The following is a 21,127-nucleotide window of genomic DNA, read 5'->3' on the forward strand; positions in this document are numbered from 1 at the left end:
AATTGAGTCCAACCCTAACCCAGCACTGTCAAGTCCACCTCTAAACCACATCCCTAAGAACCTCATCTACGCATCATATAAACACCTCCAGGGATGGTGACTCAACCACTTCCCTGGGCAGCCTGTTCCAATGTCTGGCAACCCTTTCTGTAAGGAAGTCTTTGCTAATATCCAATCTAAACCTCCCCTGGCACAACTTGAGGCCATTTGCTCTCATCCTATCACTTGCTACTTGGGAGAAGAGACCAACACCCTTCATGCTACAGCCTGCGTTCAGGTAGTTGTAGGCAATAAGGTCTCCCCTCAGCCTCTTTTTCTCCAGGCTAAACAGCCCAGTTCCGTCAGCTGCTCCTCATCAGACTTGTGCTCCAGACCCCTCACCAGCTTCATTGCCCTTCTCTGAACTCTCTCCAGCACCTCAATGTCTTTCTTGTAGTGAGGGGACAGATTAAAACAAAAATAAAGGTTGATGGATATTTATGTCAGGAGTACCCAGATGACCTCATGTAGCAGTACATGGACAGGTAATGGAGTGTATTTGCTTGCTGCCTCCTCTCTGCAAGCCCTCTCAAAAGCACACAGGAACTCCAGCTCAGCTGCATTTGCAGAGTGTTTGTTTCCAAACCAGAGAGTGTTGCTTTTGGGGAGCTCAGCCCAAGGCCTGGGACTTCGTGGCACCAGGAGGTGTGAATGCCCACAGAGGGAACGCGTGCTTACATGGGAAAGTTACGGAGTGGAGGGGATGGAGGGGAAGAGGAGCCCTGTTCTCCAAAACCATGTCTCTTCAGAGCTGATGTGGAGAAGGAGGGTGAGCTGAGCTGCCCCAGTATGGACAGGACACCTGTGTCAGAGCTGGTGGTCAACCACTGAGCCCTAGTCAGCAGTGCTGCCATCACAGTTCTGCCCCTGCGCTGAGGGTGAACAGGGCTGCCTGCACCCAGAGGGCTGCCCTTCCCTCCATGGGGATCGCTGACACACTTGAAACCTGTGGCAGCCTTGGGAAAATGTTCTTTTTTTAAGAAGCAAACATGCATTTACCTTCTCTTTCCTGTGTTTTGCTCACTCTTTTGCACAACTGCCACTTTCCTAAAAGAGGGATCTTCAGCCATTCACCTGCTCCCAGTGCTCATCGCCTCACCTGAGGCCACCATCCTGCCACCTGCACTGGTTGCACTGGCAATTCTAGCGCCTTTCCACAGCTAAAGGGAAATTATAACTTCAGGCAGGGAAGAGAAACCGTGGAAATTAGGAACTCCTAAGAAATAAAACTTTCTCATGCAAGTATCTCTATCAGTGATAAGAGAAAAGCAATGCAGGAACAACAAGGTCAACAGGAGTCAACAGGTGGCCCAAAGCCCAGATTTCAGGGTGCTCTTAGGGTCTCTGGTTGTTCCAACAATTAACGGTGAGTGCAACAGCCAAATCTTTTCTTTTTTTAAAAAAAATCTGTGCTTAGTGGGGCTTTGCCAATCAGTTCCCTGGGGTGTTTGATTTCATTGGACTATGGCAAAGGTTTTGCAACTCCAGCTGACTGGTGAGGACCAGAGGCCCTCACCTGTGGGGCAGCATGACCCAATACAAAACCAGTGCTCCCAACCCTGGTACCTGCCTCTGGCTGCCTTTCACGTACTTGTCTCTGATCTACAACATCCCTAATGGATTAAGCCCTGCCTGTGGACACACGGGTTACTCCTTTTCCAGCCACCAAGACAAAACTGAGATCTGCAGAAGGAATATTTATTTTCAGTCCCACATCTTTGCTGTATAGGAGCTGTTTTCAGACAGGGGAGAGGGGACAGAAGGGACTGGCTCAGCACTCAGTTGAGATATTTGATTTTTCACCACTCAGACATGGATGACCCAAGAGGAAGCAGCGCAAGACTTCTCCCCCTCATCAGGCCATAGACAACCTCTCTTTGCTGGGGAAAGCCTCTCTGCCAGGTTCCTTGCAAACAGGCCTTCATTACAAATATTCTTGGGCCTGGGTGCACATAACTGGATGTATTTTTACACACTTGGTTAATAAATAAATAAAGCCCTCCTGTGACGGCCTTTCTGACTCCACAGAGGGACATAGGGCTCCTCTCGCAGTGAGGCCTGCATGCCATGCCGAAGCCAGGCAAGGAGATGCTGCGGTGTCACAGGGAAAGGGGCAGATTGCTAGCCCTGACAAGATGAAGGAGGAGATGGTGGGTCTGCTCAGAGCAAACTAAAAAACACCAAGGGAAAAGGTAAGAAGGTTTCACCAGAGAAAACCTTAGGGAGACTCTGGTCTGAGGAGACTGTTTAGGCTGAAATATTGGCTTTTCTCTTATAAATTAGACTCCAGAAAAGGAGTTATTTTGGAATATACAGTGTGTATCTTCTGTTGGATGCACTATGGGCATAATGCTGGTTTACCATCCCTGCTCTGGGGTGACATATACACAAAGGAACTTGGTGAAGAACTATCTTTCCTTTTGTTTTGTAAAAAAAAAAAACAACCTGGACTGATTATCACAGAGATAAGACAAAGCCAAAGCGTTTCAGCTGAATGTCTGTTCCTTCCCAAACTTGGTGAAACTGAGATTCAATTAATCCTGATGTTGGTTTTGCCAAAAAAAAAAAATCTGCTGAATTTTGGTTCTGAAAAAAAAAAAACATCCAAACTCCAAACATCCTTGGGAGAGAAATGAAAAACTGCTTAAAATAGTACAGCCTGAAGTCTGCTTTCCTCCACAAAGTCTTCTACAATGTATCGCTTCTTTTGCAAGCCTGCAGTCCCATCAGGCCTGATCATCACTAAATGAAACCCCAGCTTAGACTTCAGCAATGAACCTGGTTGTTTCACTCCAGTCCCCAGAAGAAACATTCCTCCTCAAACCATCTAGCTAACCTGCTCTTTACCTTGGAGAGGCAGAGTCAGTAAAGCAGTGAATGTTGCAGGTAGGACTGGAACAGCCTGGCAGAACAACAAGACTCCCACGGCTGCAAAAGCAGTCAAGTCTGAGATAGAGATGTTTTTGCAAATCCGGAATGGCGGAAGTTTTTGAAATATAAGTGCACTGTTATACAAGGACATAACAGATGCCAATTCACTGAGTAAACTAATAAGCACAGCCTATCCCTGCTGCCATTACTACTGCCTCATTTAAAGGGCAGTTTTGGCCAGAATGACGCACGCTCTGAGTCACACAATTGGGAAGAGGTTGTGATGCTTTGGCTCCCTGTCAGCACAGCTAGAGCACTGATACCTGCGATGGCACGACATCCACGTGTGGCAAGACAGATGAGAGATCCAGTTTAACCCCCTGCGTCCCTCAGGACCCCAGTTAAAAACACAACTGCCCACAACCTCACTATTTACTCCAATTAGCACTCTGGGCAGCAGATAACATGTGCATAGGCCTTTATGCCTTCATATTTTCTTGTGGAGCCTGAAATTAGACTCATAAACACCTTTTCAGACTGATACTCAGCTTCATTCTCTGTTATCCAAACATTTCATCAAAGGCCACTTACCTACAAAGCAGACATCTCAACCCATGACCAGACACGCCACACACTAAAGCCTTTTGAAAACAAGGAACTACATTTAGCAGTTAATAGTTTAGGGCTGACAGCCATTACTTTATATCTCCAATATTTTGAAAATTCTAAAAGACTTAAATCTCATAAGGTGATTATGCCATTAATTAGTGAAATGCTGTTATCACTGGGGTGCAACACAGCAGCTGTTTGAGCTCAGCAGCAAAGAAAAGCCAAGAGGGCAAGAGAGCGTAGTGGTAGTGTCCCCAAGAGAAGCCCTCCTGCTCCGAGCATCCCAGCGCTGCCACGCCATGCTAGGGAACGCTCTGGCTCCAGCAAGGGAGGACTGCAGCTCTACCCACCACCCCAAACACCCCCTCTCCCAGAGGGTAGCACCCCTTCTTCCCCCTGGGTGTGTGAGTGTGGGCTCTCATGGAGCGAGCACCTGAGTCCTGCATGTCTCAGGATGTGTGTTTTCCTGGGAAGCTGTTCATACATGGATGGGCAACCCAGAAGGGATCTCTCTGACCTCTTGCAAAACGGAGATCACAAAGCCTACCTCAATGATCTCCCCTTCAAACTGCAGCATAAAAAAGGAAAAAATAAAATCCCATGAAGATACCTTGTGACGCAGTGGCTGTCACAGCTTTTTGATCGGTTGTTCTGTGAACCGGCTTTCATTTCTAGCCTAAGCACGTCTGGCTATAAGTGCCAGCCCTGCTCCTTCACTGTGAGCTGGGCAGAACAGCCCTCCACCTGCAGCTTCGGTTCCTCACACAGGCACTTCCAGACCATGTCTGTGTTACCACGTCACTCCATGAAGGGATCAGACCCAGGCTGACTCAGCTAGTGATAAGTGACAAGACAAAGGACTGTGGTGACTGGGGGGAAGGCTGGGACCATTGGCCCAAGCAAAGGGGAATGCTTGGATGGCCACCGGCCAGGCTCTACACGCACAGGCTAAGGATGCTACACAAGAAACGCTTTGCACATCGGTGAGTTTTGCACCACAAGCTGAAGACGGGTGAGAGGAAGGAGAGCAATCCTTTTCACAGCACTCCCCCTTTTAGATGACAACTCTCACCACCACAGTACTGAAAACATCACTCACTTGGGTGGAACAGCAGCACAAGGGGCAGCCAACAAAACTGGGATGGGGTGGAAGAGTCCCTGACCAGCCCACCAGCGCTGGCGAGAAGCTCCAGAGCTGCGCAGCCACTGGGGCTGATGCAGGTGACCATGTACCACTGTGGGGCTGGGTGGGTGAGAGGACTTTACCCCTGGTTCCTAGTCTGCTCTGGCGTCATTCCCCTTTAGTAAAGGACTCAGGACTGGGAGCTTTAAGTTCTCACAATGGCTGTGAAATTCTTTGTCATTTCGGTGCGGAGCCAGTGGCAGGGCGCAACATGTGCCTGTCCCCCCACCCCACCAGGCTCTGGCTGGTGCTCATCCCCTTTGCCAGAGGCATGGGCAAGCGCTGGGGATGTGACAGTGCTGCCCTCCCAGATGGGGACTCTTGGTTGCAAGGAGAGGTTCCTGCAAGGCCCACCTTAGCCTAGCATGTCCTGCCTCTCTCAGGCCCCTCTACGGGAGTGAGGGAGAAGAATCTATAGAGTATCAGTTATGGCAGCAGACCCAGCCAGGAGGAGGCTTTGTCCTCTGACAGGGATGGGAGCTAAATTTTGTTCGACTGAAGACATTCTGATGATCATTTTTAAAACCTTCTGTCCCACCCCACCACCTCAACACTGTCGCAATCCCTCCGGAGAGCCTGACAGAAATATCCCTGGTGGGACAGAAATGTTGCAGATGTTGGGGTGCCCGGAGAGGCCCCTGCAGCTCAGTACCAAGTTTGCCCACTGTTCCTTACACAAAAAACTGTGCTGAGGGATCCGTTTTGTCTTCAGAGCACATTACACGTGGCAGCCATGGCACATGGCTATGTGGATTCGTGTCAAGAAAGAGCACTGAGTTTGTTTAAAGACACTTCTGTCTTCCACCTCCAGGAGAAGAAAATAGGCCTATCATTTAAAACAAGAGGAAAGGCCTTACACTGCTCTGAGAATGGCCAGGGTCCCACACAACGTTTCTCATTTGAAAGGATTTGGCCATCACATTCTTGAGCGTAGTGTTAAACAACAACCAAAAAAAAAAAAGGCAAGTTGTTAATAAAATATGGGGACAATCTGGGAATTTGCTCCCAAAAGCCTGTGATAAAAAACCTCCAGCTGAGAGCCGACCTCTACATTATATTCCCCAGGGCTCTTTCCTTAAATGCATGGGGTGCAGGGCTTCTGTCACTTCTTTGGCATGCCTGCTTAGAGTCTGAGAGGTTTTACTCTGAGGAAGCTTTTCCTTCACGTTCAGCTTAAATGTGCCATTTCTTGAAGTCATCCCCTTGTCTTTTATACTCCAGCAAGCAAAACAAGTGTAAATTAAATGGAAGACACATGAAATCTTTATAAAGCCCTATGTTTCCCCTAGCATGAAAGTTCCTTCTCTTTGGAGTGGAATGGGTCTTTACTCTGTGCTGTATTTTTCCCCATCAGAAAATGAAGAAGAATATAAATTTTCCTCATGACTTGAATTTAGCTTCATCAGCACCCCCCTGCTGATGTAATTCAACCCAACGAGATTTTTCTTTTTCTCTCTTTTTTTCTTCTTTTCCTGGTGAGCTGCTGCCCCTTTCCCCCTCCTCCCATCAATTCAGGCATGGAAAACAAGGCAGGAATTAGACAGACAGAACTTATTATCTAAGAAACTGCAAACTCAGACTGGGCAGGAATAACATTTAAAATATAAAAAGCAAATTTTATCAAGCCTTTTCCTCCCCAGAGACTGCCACAGAAATGTTCCTTGTTTGTCGCTGAGAATGAACCATTTTTCTCTTTCATTTCTGCTTTCTGTCACATATTTCATTTTGGCTGCCCCTTCTGTCTTTCAGCTAGGGACCTAGGCTGCTAATGCAGAATCACAGATAACTCAACAACAAAATGCCTGTATTATCTCCTTTTTTTTTCTTCTAGTCTGCCAGGTAATTGCAACCCTAAAAGCTTTTGCATATTTACTACAGAAACATGTCTCTCCTGGAGGATGGGACTGTCATCAGGTAGAATATTTCATTTAATAAGCCTCTTCTGAGGTATAAACTCGGGTTGGGGATTTTTTTCTGGCCTCCTTCAGAGCAAAGGACAAGTAGATAAAAATCAGCTGCTGCAGTGCTACACTGTCAAAGTTCCTGTTCCTGTGGAAATTAACTCTTCCCAAGCTCAGAGCTCAGGTATTCTTTTTCACTGTGATATTTATGAAGTAGGAAAATGGCCTGTTAACAACTCGTGTTGTTTTTTTTGTCCCCAGTCCTCCCCACATATAAGCCAGATTTCTTTCCTGTTTACAAACAGAGCAGCTACCCTGCTTTTCTGTAACCCATCTGATGAGCTGTGGATGCTGCCAGGACTGATTTTCATTAAATCAGTCATCAAGAAGAATCACATTTTCCCTCTTCGCCCCTATTTCACAGTATTACAACAACAAAAACATGACCTGTACATTCCTAAATTCAGCTGTCATCTAAAAACAAATTCCCTTCCCCCCTGCCCCTGCTATTTCCCCCAGCCCTGAGGTAGCAGTGGAATTGCTTTTCTTGGTTCTTGGGATGTTGAATCAAGCTCACTGGTACCAAAGAGAGGATCTGAGGAGAGCATCTACAGAGCAACTCTGTGTCTTGGAGTCAAGACAGAGGGAGAGGATGCCCATCCACGGATGTTATAAGAATAGGCTGCTTTGCTGAAACTGTTCAACAGACTGAAGAGGGAAATACCTGGTTCACACATTTGGCTTTGTGCACACCTACGTGGAGGTTAGAACTCCATCCTCGCACATCACACACCTGTAATTAAAAGCACTCTGAGTGGGAATAGACAGTTCACGGCAGGTCCTCAGTCCAACACTAAATAACTGAAAATACTCATTCATTCCTACCGTCAACTTCCCACACGGAGAAAGGTGTTTCTAGCCCGGCCAAGGTGCCCATTCACCTGGAGCAGAGCCAACAGGAGCCAACCGGAATACTCTCATTGACTCTAGCAAGCTCCATAGCCTGTGTGAAAACTACAACTAGACAATGCATCTTCTGCATCCACAGAGTCTTCCTGCAGGCCAACCTTATTCTTGTAAAGCCTCTGGTTTCATATATGAATAAAAACTGGAAGGCACTGCTGAAATATGGATTGTTTAGGTTAAGGTTTTTCTGAAACCAAGAACCTACTTGCATTGACCTGGAAAGGAAATGTGAACTCTCTAGATCCATCCCCTCTTCTGGAAGTGGTCCCAGAGAGAATGAAATACGGGCAGAATTGAAAGGGTTTCTAAATTGTAACAGGCAAACTCTGTTTTTACAACAGTTTATGGTTATTTACAATGGTTTTCAATGCAAGTAAACTCCAAGAGGTAAAAATACAATTTTTTCTATCACCAACAGCCATTCAAAGAGCCATCCCAGTTTAGGATTAAGGGATGACTCCCACTTATTTACAGGAATGTAGGAAAATTCCCATAGGTAAAACATTTATCCCAGTAATATGCCATAAGCCCAGTCTCTTACCTGTAATATCTGGATTGAAGGTAGGTAGAACACACAGCTTTAGACACATGGCTAGCTGAACCGAAGTCTATGACCTTGACCCTATATGGCTGTCGGGATGGGTCTACCAACATGATGTTCTCTGGTTTGAGATCAGCATGAATCAGTCCCAGGCTTTTCAGCTTCATTAGGGCAGTTGCTACCTGCTGGAGAATTGGTCGAATGTACTTAAGGGGCAAGGGACTGAATTTGTTTTGTTTTAGGAAATCATAGAGGTTCTGCTCCAACATTTCAAACACCAAGCACGTGTGATTCTTGTGCTGGAAGCACTCGTATGCACGGACAAAGTTGTAGTCATCCGCACTTTCTGTGCTCAGCCGAGCCAGGATGCTCACTTCAATCTGGCCTTGCCGGGCATAGGAAGGATGGTTTTTTAGGATCTTGATAGCCACAATCTCATTAGTGCCACGTTTCCAGCATTTGACTACTTGTCCGAAGGTTCCACGGCCAAGAAACTCTAACACTTCATATGTGTTGGTCATGGAACAGAGCACCTCATGTTGCACCAGCTGGTAATCCCCTTCGCTGTTGGAGCCACTGTTTTTGGAGGTGGCCGTGGAGGTGGTGGCAGTGGCTACAGTGGCCCCACTGGCATTGTTCTGAATCATTGGCGGATGCTCTTCAATGATCTGCACGCTGCTCGTGTTCTCGATCTCCTCACTCTTGCGCTTAAGTCCACATTTTTGGTAGGTGTCCAGAAGGCTCACAGTGCTGCGACGCATCAGGTTGTGTGGCCCGCCCAGTGTTTGCCCAGACACTGCAACCACACCCGAGGTGCTGTTGGCGGATGTCACCACGATGTGCCCCGTGCTTGCTGGGAAGATGATGGTCTGTTCGTACGGGATGCTGGGGTTGGGGATCTGGAGGGAGGCGTTGACGGCTGCTGCGGCGGCTGCTTGGGAGGACTGCACGTTCTTGCTCTGGCTGTAGACTTTGCTGTGTGTGCCGTACCCAGTCATATCCCAGTTCGAACTCGGCTCCACTTTCAGTTTCTTCACGCTACAGAAGGCACTTGACTGAAGGGTGTGAGGAGAGAAAACTTGCACATGCGAGGCCATACCTGCAATACAACATCAGAGTGAAACCAGGGTGTCAAGATGCCCTCCACAGCTTTTTTAGTTTGTTCCATAGCAGGAAGGGAAACTGGGATAGAGACATCAGATACAGCACATGCACACACACAAAAACCAAGTTCTGCCAGAAATATGTACTCAACACAAATAAAATATTATGCTCTAAAATAAATCATTACCCCTGATTGAACTATACTAACAACAACAACGACTCCTGCTCTCTTGCTCTCCCTCTTCTCATTTTTAATAACAGGAATGTAAATGTTATTTTTACCTCCTCTGCCTAAAGAGACACTTATTCCCATTGTCTCCAGGAATATATCTAGCTTTCAGGAAGAACCGATGTCAAATACTGCAAAGTATTCTGCCTGTGGAGGCCAAATCTCAAATCCTCGGGCTCATCCTACACTAAACAGTTTGGTGGATCTGATTTAAGTCCTCTGTTTATTTCCATAAAACCACTGTGTAGCTTCTGGCCTGCAGAGAGCCAGGATAGGCCCCGGAGATGATAGACCATGATGACAAAATGGAGATGCGTGGACAAGTTGCAGAGTCAGGACAGAAGCAGCAGCTGATGTTTCAGGTTACGTGCCAAGTCTGCGTGTGGGTATCGTGCACAATGCTGGTCTGTGCTCAGGGACACTGGAGATGGGAGTTACTTAACATGAGCTTCACTCTGTGCTCTCAGTTCTCCCAGATTTATAGAACTGTGTTCATCTATCCTTACTCACAGTGACAATACCACTACCAGAAAGCAGATCCCCTGGAAATGAACGGCATTGTTAATGAAGCAAATGTACACGTTAGCATGTGGCAGAACTAGGTCATAATATAACTTTAATTTTTAAGAAAAGAAAAAAATGTGTTGTACTGCAAGCTTCTTTGGTTCTAGAAGAGTTAATGGCCTTCTACATCTTTATTAAAAAAAAACCCTAGCAAACAAACAGAAAAAGAAACCCGCAACCTCATAACCAAAGTGAAAATAAAGTATGACTGAGACAGACTTACTGAAGGATTCTGAGTAATATTCCATTGAATCAGAACACACTCCTATTCAGAAAAAAAAAAAGACGTCCACCGAGAAGTGGACATCTAAGTTCTGACTTGCTGCCAGCTTCCCCTGCCCAGGGTAGGGATGGCACCACTGGGGCAAAAGTATTGTGAACAGCACAAATCTATGGCGATTTCTGGGGAAGCAGTCAGCCCTCGGCAGGAGTTAAAGCAGAAAGGCACAGCCTCCTTCACTCTTCTGCCTGTCGTCAGTGTTTCTTTTTAATAAACCAGAATGACTAGGGAAGAAAAAGACAATATGCTGAGCTGGCACCGTTGCTGAATTATTAAGCAAAAACATAACCTTGACTTGTTTTCAACTTTAAAAAGTTAAAAGCTGCACGAATGCTTTAGTGACAAAACCACAACAAACTCTGCAGTGCACATGGATGACTTCTTCAAGGGGAGACCTGAGAGAATTTAACACTCGGCTCCCCCTCCTAAAAGAAACTCATTCTCCACTAGTCATGTGGCTCTTCAGAAGATTTCTGGAGCTCATGTGTAGACATACACTCACACATGTGCATGCATAAATATATACACTCATACAGAAAAAAAGGAACGTTACTCCACGCTTCCAATGCACGGTCAAGCAAACACACCTAAACACATCCAACATTCCCAGCAACCCAAAGCCCAGGAACTGCTCAGGAGAGGGGCACTGTGATGAGCCCAAAACCATCCTACACAGCTACACAGAAGTAACCAGCAAAACAATCACTCTGGCTTGCTTCAACACTCCCACCTTAATCCCTGCCGCAGTGATGAACTTCTGAAGACAGGGCAGATGCAGAAGAAAACCCTTATCAGGACACATGGGGAAACCCTCACACTGCTGGAACATGGAATGCAGAACCCCACTAACCCCACTCTAGCAACAAAGCCCTGCAAACCACGGTGTGTCCTCCTTTGCAGACATGGCCCCTGGCTTGAATGTGATTTCTGATGCCATTTGCTGCAATTTGTATTAACTTCCCCCCACCAATCTCCTTGGCAGCAACCTCCAAGGTCCCTGACACTAGGTCCTCAGGACTCCCAAGCTCCCTGCCCCTCTAAGTGCTTTCTCTCCCCTCTCCTCCATGGAGCAATGACGTTGCCACGAATGCTGTATCGTGTAGCACGCAGCGAGCTCAGAGAACTGCAGCAACATTACTCAACTTGGCATGCTGGGCACAAATATCATATGTGAGCGAACCAAAACTCTGTTTGTTTTTCCACTGATAAAGAAGAGTCACGGTGTTCCTTCCAGTACAGTACCGACCTGCCTGGAGAGTGGGGTTGGGTTGATGTATGTTTTCCCCCTGGACGTGAATAATAAAGCAGACGTAATTGGTAACATATTGTGGACCTAGCAGAGGTGTAATTTATAGCTTTATGGCTTTCATTCCACGGTGTGCTTGAGCAATATCTTTTCATACAAAATCAAACCAGAAAAAAAGATTGACGCAGAAGAAGGAGAGAGGTTCTTCTCACATGCTCCTCTAAAGATAACACCAGAAAACTCAGACACCCCAAATTAAAATCAGGGATGTGAAGCGCAGCAGCTTCAACTTTCTCAGTGCTGCTGTAAAAATCAGGATAATCACCACCATTAAGAGACAGACTTTCAACTGGTGCAAACTGGCAGGGCTCCAGTTGATATCAGCTGACGCTAAAAACAAGGTCAGCAGTCACTCAACGTTGTCAACGTCAGACGGCCGCCTGTGTCCCTTGGTGAAACGAGTTGTTGTTAGGGTCTGGTTTCCACATCAACAACAAGTCCCTTGCTGTCCCTGCAACGCTGCTGGCAGCCTCAGAAGGGGGTCAGGAACCGGGGACAAACACTGATCCACACTGCTAGCCCAAAACTGAAGGGGATGGAGGAAGCAGGTCTGTCTTGCAGCTACAGGGAGGACTTTGGACTTCTCTGCTCTCACTTCTACTCTCCTGAGAGGTTAAATCTCATTGCAGGAGAAATATTTTTTCCCCTAAAAAAAGGTATGAAATGTTCATCCTTCCATCCAAAATTATTTTTTCACATTTCAGGTTTTAGGGGCACATGTTGTAAGGAGAATAACTTGGCCACCTCTTCAGTATAGTCCAGTACCAAGAAATTACAGGCTGATCGACAGCTTGGTGATGTGAAAAGAAGGCTTCTGCAGCGAAGATGTTTTTATTGCAAATTTGCCTGTGCAGCTAATGTGAGAAAAACACAGTCCTAAATTCTGAATTTCCTGAGGACACTATCAAATTGTGCTAGTGGCATATTCCTTTTTTTTTCTTTTTTTTTCCTTAAAAAATGCATCTTTACTTCATGGCAATAGCAGAAATAGTAATTAATGTGAATAGAAGTTGGATGGTTTGTTGCAGGGATCAAATTCCTCATTACAGCCTGTAATATGATTTACAGCCTCAGCCTTTTGATTACGTAGGCCAACAACGGCTTGCCACAAAGTCCGTGATCAGAAACAAGCTGTCAGTAACACGGCGATCCAGGCCCTGCGACAGTGATGCCCCCTGAGCATCCCCCAGAGCCCGTCTCTGGGGCAGGAGCATCCTTGCTCCTGGAGTCTCAGAAAAGCAGAGGGCATGGAGGGAGAGGGACAGGCAGTTCCACTTGGGAGAAGTCCTCTTTAACTCAGGTCTGCCAAGGAAACTCTTGTGCAAGGCTGGGTGTCTCTTGCTACCTCCCTTTGACCCAGGGAGGTCCTAGCAGACACCTTGCCATGTTTTGCGTGCGACAGCCTGAGGCTGGCCTCTGGTTCCTCTCCTTTTTGCCCTCCAACAGCAGCAGAGAGGGTGAGGATGCTCAGGATGAGCAACCATGCCCACTGAGCACACCTGCTTGCGCAAAGCCTGGCTCAGCAGCCCCACCTGTGCTGGCAAAAGCTTCTTCTGGATGAAAGCAAGTGGTGAGATGGACTGAACCATCCTGGGCTCAGGCTGGGTCCCTGCCTTGAGAGGGATGCGGGGCAGCCTCCTGCAGCCCCAGTTAGCCAGCCGGGCTGCAGCCAGGACTCTGCAACAGCTAAATACAAGCCCTGAAGAGTGCAGGACTAATTTTTATATCACCCCTGCGCACAGTGAGTCTCTGGGCTGGGAGCAGAATCAAGCTTGGGCACTATGCATTAAATAAAATTGATAGTTCCCTTCTTTAATAATGAGTTTTAGTGTAGCCATTTAAAGCTCTCACACAATTGACAGTAACTGGATTTAATGGGGCCTCCCCTGTCCTTGATACGACTCATGTAACTCTGTAGCATCCACATGAGCTGAAGTATGTGGTGTGCAGCCAGGGGACAATGTCAAAAGAGTCTGAATGACTTTTATTAAAAGACCTGACTTTTTTTTTTTCCTGAGAACTCCTCCCACGTCAGCTTTCACTTAATAATAATTTAGCAGGTGCTATTTACAATTCAGATGGCCCTCTTCTGCACGCATACACAAATCACGCAGCCGACTCACTTGTACTTCCAGCAGGTTTCAGGAAAGCAAATGAGGCAACGCTCCCTATCCACCCACGTCACCCCAAAGGGCAAAAAATACACTTTGGGGACTACGGAAGGAACAGTTTGAAAGTCACTGATGTTTTCCTCTACTTTACTCCTAGCACTTACTGCTGATTTATAAACCTGGCCTCTGTGGTGGCAAGAGACCAAGCCCCTGCCCTGTATTAAGTAGGCAGTAAGACCTTCTGCAGTACCTGCAGAGCTGCCAGTGCACTGTAACCAGCGGCTGCTTGCTGACTGCCACCAGAACGACAGTGCCTGCTTGAAAAATGCCGTCGAAAGCACATGGCGTGTGTTCAGCATATAAATGATGCACGCAAGACACTCCTGAAATAAATATCTTCCAGTTCTCCCCAGAGAGGCACAAGCCTGCAAACTCATATGCACACCCAGGTTAAGGTGGCAATGAAAATGGGATCTGCTAAGTATGGCTGATGTATTGCACCTTCATAATAGCCGTGTGTCTCCAGAACAGCACTCTTCCTCACATCGGCCTCTGTGTGGCCTCTTTGGAGGCTTTGTCCCCACTACCACTGTGCTCTTGGAACCTCCTTAAAGTTTATGTCCCTGAGGCTACACAAATTCCTTCCCCTATGCTCCCGAATGTTTGGAGACAACCTCAAAGTGGAGTTCAGACCTCAATAGCCTCAGCTCCTTCCTGTTCCTGGTGAGCAGAAGATGTCAAGGGAGCCTTCGTTCCAGGTGAAAATCTCCCTGCCCTCCTGCTCTGCTTTTCCTGTCCTGCTAGTAAAACTGTATCGTCCTAATTAGTACTTTCCTAAATGCTTATGTAGCACAAAAACAGTTCTTATAGATGTCACACAGCTTGTTCCCTGCAGTGCTCCAGACCTGGCTTTACACAGCTTCAACCTGCTGTGTTTGATCCACATTGCCTGGCCAGATGAAAAAGCAAGACTTTCAAATGCACAGAGTAGCCATAATCAAAACTGACCAAACAAAGCCAAGCATCCTTTTACCCCACACCCCCCCCAAGAAGCCTATCTCCCACTGCAGTGTGATGGCCAGGAGCTCTGATCACAATCACCTTCACACCCTATATTCCCCTGTCACCCCGACTGCCCTCTTACACATCCCTCTCCTGCATTTATAACATCAGCAACGCAACCCTGCTTACTATTTCATACTCCACACCAAAACTTTCCTTTACAGATAGGATAAAAGTTAGCAACCAGGACCTCTGTTAGTACTCTTGGGCATGAGGCAGCTGTTCCCTATGATGCCCTGAGCAGGTTATTCTGGCATGTGGCTCGGGATACTGCTATCTCCTCCCACACCAAACCATCTTCATTCCCTTCTTCACTCTCCCTCTTAACTCCTTAAATCTGGGGCAATTTCCCTGCTGGGTACTGAAAGCCACCTCAGTTGACCAGGGGTAGGAGGACACAGCCAGAAAAATCCTGGGGAGACCTTCCTCTGAGACAGCCCAGTCTGTCCTCCCCCTTCCCTGAGTCTTTAGCCCCACCACACCTGCACATGGGCACTGGGAGCGGTGGTATGGGAAGTGTCGCGGGGCTCAGTGCCCATGCACCGACGCAGGCTGAAGGCTGGTGAGATGGCACACACCCACTCCAGGACATCTCCAGTGTTGGGGGTGGTGGGAGATGGATGCTCTCTGGTGAACGGTCTCTGTAGGGGCAGCATCTCTTTTCCCAGGGCTACGTGTGGAGACTGTGAGATGGACAGTGCTGTCCTCGCTGCATCCAGTGCTCCTGGAAGCATCCTGCCACACCAGGTAAGAGCTGTCAGGAACAGCTCTGTGGGAAATGGACTGCCCAGAGCCCTGGTGTGTCCTGCACAGACCAAACAAGGCAGCACCACCCTGGGCCAGACGCTGCACTGGAGCCTGGAAACATCCAGGCTGCTCCAGCCCCATCCATCCACGCTCATCACATCTGGTGGGTCACTAGACAATGTCATGTGAGCTGCATTTGGATTGTGGGCAAGCACTTAAATAAGCATGCTAATCATCTGAAACACCAAACTCTTATGAATTAGTGAATACAAGGCATCACCAGCCACAGATCTCCCTTTGAACCATCTGTGCTGTCTTTTATTTTGTCTCTATAGACAAAGGAGTCGAGTCCCTGAAATATCAAGCATTTCCTTCAGTGCTCAGTGACCACAATTTCACATCTCATCACTACAAAACTCCACTCTTCCATATCCACTACAGAGCCACAAATCCCTACTATTAGGCATCTTCTGTAATCTAGAAACATCGCAATTCTTATTCATCCTTTTGATGTGGGTTCATGTGCCCACAAGCCTGAGTAACAAGCTGTGGGCTCCTCTGACATATTCCTGTTTTTAGGCATGTGAAGCAAAATCTCAGGGACAAATACATACACTTACATTTAAACGCTTAATTACAATTCAGCGACGAATTATTTCGGGGTCACCTCCATCTCCCACTATAATGAATCGCAGTAATGACAAGAGATATTACGGATTTCCTCAGTGAATCATGTGACTAGTTTATGTTTCACATTATAGTTAATTAACGATGCAACACCTGAGAACACAGGTTAAAATCTACCTCACCAGAGGCTGCCCCATTACCTCCCTGCAGATGCTGCAGACACTGGACCTGACACTAATTTCTAGATCCTGGTGCGAGAAGGTCCAGCAGTCAAGTCTGTGCTCCCCTGAACTGGAAGACAACCCCTTGATATCTTCCTGGGGAAAACCCAGCACAGTTGGGATAGTGCAAAACAACTTCTCTCCAGATCACCTCAGCGTCCCTTGAGTGGAAAGCAAATTAAGGCAGCAAGTAAATATATTCAATAGGTTACAGCCCTGACAAAACAGAGCCAGACCCCAGTAAATAAACCCCCTTCAGCATACCTGTCAAAACTGACAGGAAGACGGTCACCTCCACAGAAATCATGAGATGACACTGCACACACCCTACTAAGATGTCAAAGTGGTCTCCAGACATAATGTAAGAAACTTGGAAGTCCAATGTGCCCTTGGCAGGTCTTGGTGTCTTAAGAAGACGGATACCGCTGCTGGACATACTTCACTGAGCAAGAATCCTCCCGAGCCAGGGAGTGAAGCCATCACCTCCTGTGATGACTTCTGGAGTCTCAAGAGCAAAATGAGGCAATGAATGCTAAAGGCAGGGGCAATGTCAGCATCTGAAGGGTCTGCATGAGAGTGCAAAGGACCCTTTGCACAGTCTAACGATGTTTTAGAAAAGTGGTTGTTGAAGAAGTCAGGGACAAGTTTTACAACCAAAATCTCAGTGCTCCCAAGGGTCTTGTAGAGGGGCCCAGCAGAGTTGAGGCACTTGCCAGGTGCCCGGCTGGAGCTGCTGCTGTGTGGACCACGAGCAGCACCACATCTCCTCAAAGAGCTGGAAATCGTGGTAACACCTGCAGCACCACTCAAAAGGAGGCATGACACACTGAGGTTTGTATAATACTGTCCTTAAATGAGCTCCTGAGGTGCTGAGTATGGCCAGAGGAGTGGGAAGAGCAAGCTGCCAGGGAACATTTTGTGGCTTCCCCATTCTGAAGCGGAGGGAGGCTGAAAGCAGGTACTCAGATCAATGTGCCATGTAGGACTGCCTGGCTACCTCCCCCCCACCCATCATATATCCTCCAGGGAGTGAAAGTGGAACAAACTTTAACCACGGCATTTCCACAGCACCCAAAGTTCCCTTTGGAGAGTTATAACAGGTAGCCCGAGCAGTAAATATGAAACTGGCCAGGGCTTGCCTTGTAGTCCAGTTTAGCACATGTGTAGGTCCCTATATTTAACTCCAAACATCTGTAATGCAAGAGCCTCTGGGTTCCCACAAGCTCTGTCTCTGATTGTTACTTGCTGAGAGTTGCATCCTGAAAGCAGAACTGAAAAAAAGAAGGATCTCGGCACGGCTCTGCTTTCCAGGCAGAGTGGGTCAAGTCACTCAGCTGGGTCACTTCAGCTTTCATCTTCCAAATACGGTTCACAACAGTATCACCATCTTACAGGGGACACAGAGGACTTCCTCAGCTCCTGACCTCAGGTCCTACAGCCTTCACTGGCTGCCCTTACCTGGCCCTCTGTGATCTTAGTTCCTGGAAGAGGGTGCCAGGGCCTCTGGAAAAGGGACCAAAATGAATCAGTGTTTACCCTCTGCTGCCCTGGCTGTGCCCCCATCACCCACACAGCACTGGCACACTCACGACTTCTCACAGCTGCCTAGAGGAAAGGAAATTTTGGCTTATTCCACCAGGTGTGCCTCCCCACCTGGATGACTTCCCACCTGTAAGTATTAGCTTTGTAATATCAATGACTCCAACTGGCCTAAGTGTGGTGAAACCATAGGGAATGGCTGGCACCTCGCATACCTCAGTCCGTAGAAGCAACCCTACTTGTGAAGGCAGGACATGGGCAAGGCTTGCTGGAGTCTCAGGCTGAACCTCTCACTCCCACAGGATTTTTTCCTAAGTGTTTCATTTGCAAAGCGGCCATTGCATGACATTCAGCCCTTGCTTTGTTTACGAAATCTGAAACTCAGATCAAGCGCTAGCTGGGCTGAAAAGGTCAGTTTGCCTGCTTGCAAAGTCCCTCCATTTCATTTCCATCAGGACACAGACCTGTTGGAGAGAAACAATCCTCTGGTGAAATCTGGACAAAATACACCGCATCTGGGCTGCAAGGGAAGACAAAGTTGCAAGGAGAAAGGTGGGGAAGCTGGGCACAGGGCTCTGCCAAAGCAGAAAATTGAGACAGACTGATGTGATGACCTCCCAGCTATCCCAAAGCCAGGGTTAGCTACGCCTCCTCGCTTCTGAAGCAACATCTCCCTTTCAAATAAGAATGACCAAACACAAGATTTACAGCACTCTCATACACCAAGGGCTACAGGGTGTTTCAGGAAATGAAGAGAAAGGATACTGCAGGCTAATCGCCTGACCTCCTCGTAGTTAAAACAATTCTGTAAATAACCTGTCCTCACGTAGGCACACACACACCCCCACACAGAGAAAAGCCCTTGATTTCCTCAAGGAAACACATCTTGAGCATGAATTTTTCACCCTGTCTTCCTGACTTTATATTCCTTATCACTTAGGGCCAGAAAAATATGCCCAAAGCGATGACCAGTCAGAAACCCTTTTTTGCTGTCACTCACGGCTTTTGATTTGCTTTCCAAAGTAAGACTATAAATCCAGAAATGTACGACGTGAAATCGCTGGGGCCGTGAGCTCGGACCAGAACAGGCATAGCAGGGCTGTGCCACCTGGCCCAAACAGAAGACCACGGCGGAGATACAGGGTGTAGGGTTTAGGTGTGGACCCATTTCTCCCCCTCAAAAAACTCTTTAATTCACAGGCTGCACCTGAGAAGAGTAACCCTGTAGAAAAGTGCCACTTAACTGTATCTCTCCATCCTTCCTCCTTCAAGAGGTAAGTAGCTCGTAGAAGACCACATGAGAGGGAGCTGCAGCAGTCTCCACGAGAACATGGTGTGTTAACGGGTGTAACCTTGGGAACCCCAGTGACTGTGATGCCTTGAGAATTCCAGAGGTTTGCTTTGCTGTATTTAAAGTTGTACTGACCTCTGCCACGGTCATGCACATGGTCATGCTCAGGCACAGACAGAGGATGACCCGTGAAGACAAGGAAAGACATGAGTGATGCTGCCCCAGGCAATCACACAGAAGTACCTCTGGACACGTTCCTGCCCCACTGCTGGCTGGATGCTGGGGCTGGGGGCTGGTGGTACCTGCCAGATCTCCTGCTGTCTTCACAGCAACTTTCTTTTTAAGCAAGGTCTAATAGGACAGAGGTCAGTTCAGCATGCAGAGAAGAAGCCTGTTTGGCCAAAGAAGGACAGCCTAGGTGATGCAGGAAGCTCTTGCTAACACAGAAAGAAAACCTAATTTAGGTACAGGGATAAACTACATGAGGGATTTCAGAGCCTTGAAGAGTAAACATCCAGGAGCTCAGGAAAGGACATCTACTTGAGGAAGAAGGATATAAAGCCCTTGTGTGTGATGAAGAAGCTCAGGGACACCAATTACTGCCTACTCCCCCTCAAAGCTCTGAAAGAAAAGAAATCAGAGGAAGAGAAGTCATTAAGAGAAAGAAAACAATAAAAACCTCCACCTGTATCAGCAGAACTCCCTGGCTACCATCAGTCTCTCCCCCAGGTTTCTCTTTTGTGCAGGATATGATTATTTATTGACATATTTATTTACTCAGCTCTACAGTGCTTAATGCCACGGCTGCTGGGCTTCTTGCGCTGGCAAGACTAGAGCACAACAGAAGAGGAGTGAAACTGAGCCTGAAGATCCAGTACAATACATGCCAAATGCCTTCTGCAGTGCAGCCTGAGGCATTCTGCCGCTGTGATGGGCTAGAAAGGGGGCTGGAGCTTCAAAAGCAGGCTCTAAGCAGAGAACACAGAATGGCTGGGGTTGGAAGGGTCCTCTGGAGATCACCTAGTTCAACCAACCTGCTAAAGCAGGTACACCTAGAGCAGATTGCACAGAGGTTCCATATGAATACGAGAAGAAACTTCTTTACTTTGAGGGTGCCAGAGCCCTGGAACAGGCTGCCCAGAGAGGTTGTGGAGTCTCCTCCTCTGGAGACATTCAAAACCCACCCAGACACCTTCCTGTGTGATCTGCTCTGGGCAAACCTGCTTTAGCAGGTGGGTTGGACTGGATGATCTCCAGGGGTCCCTTCCAACCGCAACCATTCTGTGATTCTGTGATCCTACATCTGTGAACTGACATGTCGCTATTCACTTACCCCATCTCTTCTGCAACCACCTTTTTGGCACTACTACAGCTGTTTTGCAGCCATGCCCTTTCAACCCAGAATACTTGACTTTTTCCTTTTCCTATAGCAAGGAAATTAGAGGATTCAGCCTAGATGCAATGGGACGATGAGTTCAGAATCATTAATGCACTGGTGACACTGCAGCCAAGCTGTCCACAGTCACACCTACGGGTTTCGACTGATGATGAAAAGAAGTCTGGCCAAACTGAGTCACAGGGAAAGCAAAGTTTCTGGGAAAGTTAGTTCTATATGATTTTCTCACAGAAAGCAAATACGCTGCTGTTTCTGCAGGATCCAGGGAAAAAAAAAATTAGCAACATCTTGTGGTCAGTCACAAGAGCTTTCAACAGGTCTAGGAGAATCTTGGTCATCTTAGCTTTGTCTAACACAGGAATGACTGGGGAAAAAATGGCATGGGGTGGGGTTTTGGTTGTTGGTAGGGTGACTGTGAGAATCCTAGTAAATGATGAGAGGGGAACTGCCAGAAAAACAAAAGCAAAACCAGCTAGGGGAATTTGGTACCAAAAGTCCTGTGAACTTTGATCAGACTTGATGCACTCAAACTCACAGAGA

The 21,127-nt window shown here is 47.4% G+C and overlaps 1 protein-coding gene across 5 annotated transcripts in view; it reads right to left on the reverse strand.

Annotated features, from left to right (window-relative positions):
- HIPK2 (homeodomain interacting protein kinase 2) overlaps positions 1-21,127 on the reverse strand; it is a 135,155-nt gene that overhangs the window by 82,938 nt on the left and 31,090 nt on the right. For all 5 annotated transcript variants that reach the window (XM_082044612.1, XM_082044610.1, XM_082044613.1 and 2 more), the window contains exon 2: positions 8,111-9,209. In XM_082044612.1, coding sequence (XP_081900738.1) covers positions 8,111-9,209 — 1,099 coding nt within the window. The remainder of the gene's footprint in view (positions 1-8,110; positions 9,210-21,127) is intronic.

Source organism: Streptopelia decaocto (assembly GCF_964273445.1).
Source record: "Streptopelia decaocto genome assembly, chromosome: 1".
Lineage (NCBI taxonomy): Eukaryota > Metazoa > Chordata > Aves > Columbiformes > Columbidae > Streptopelia > Streptopelia decaocto.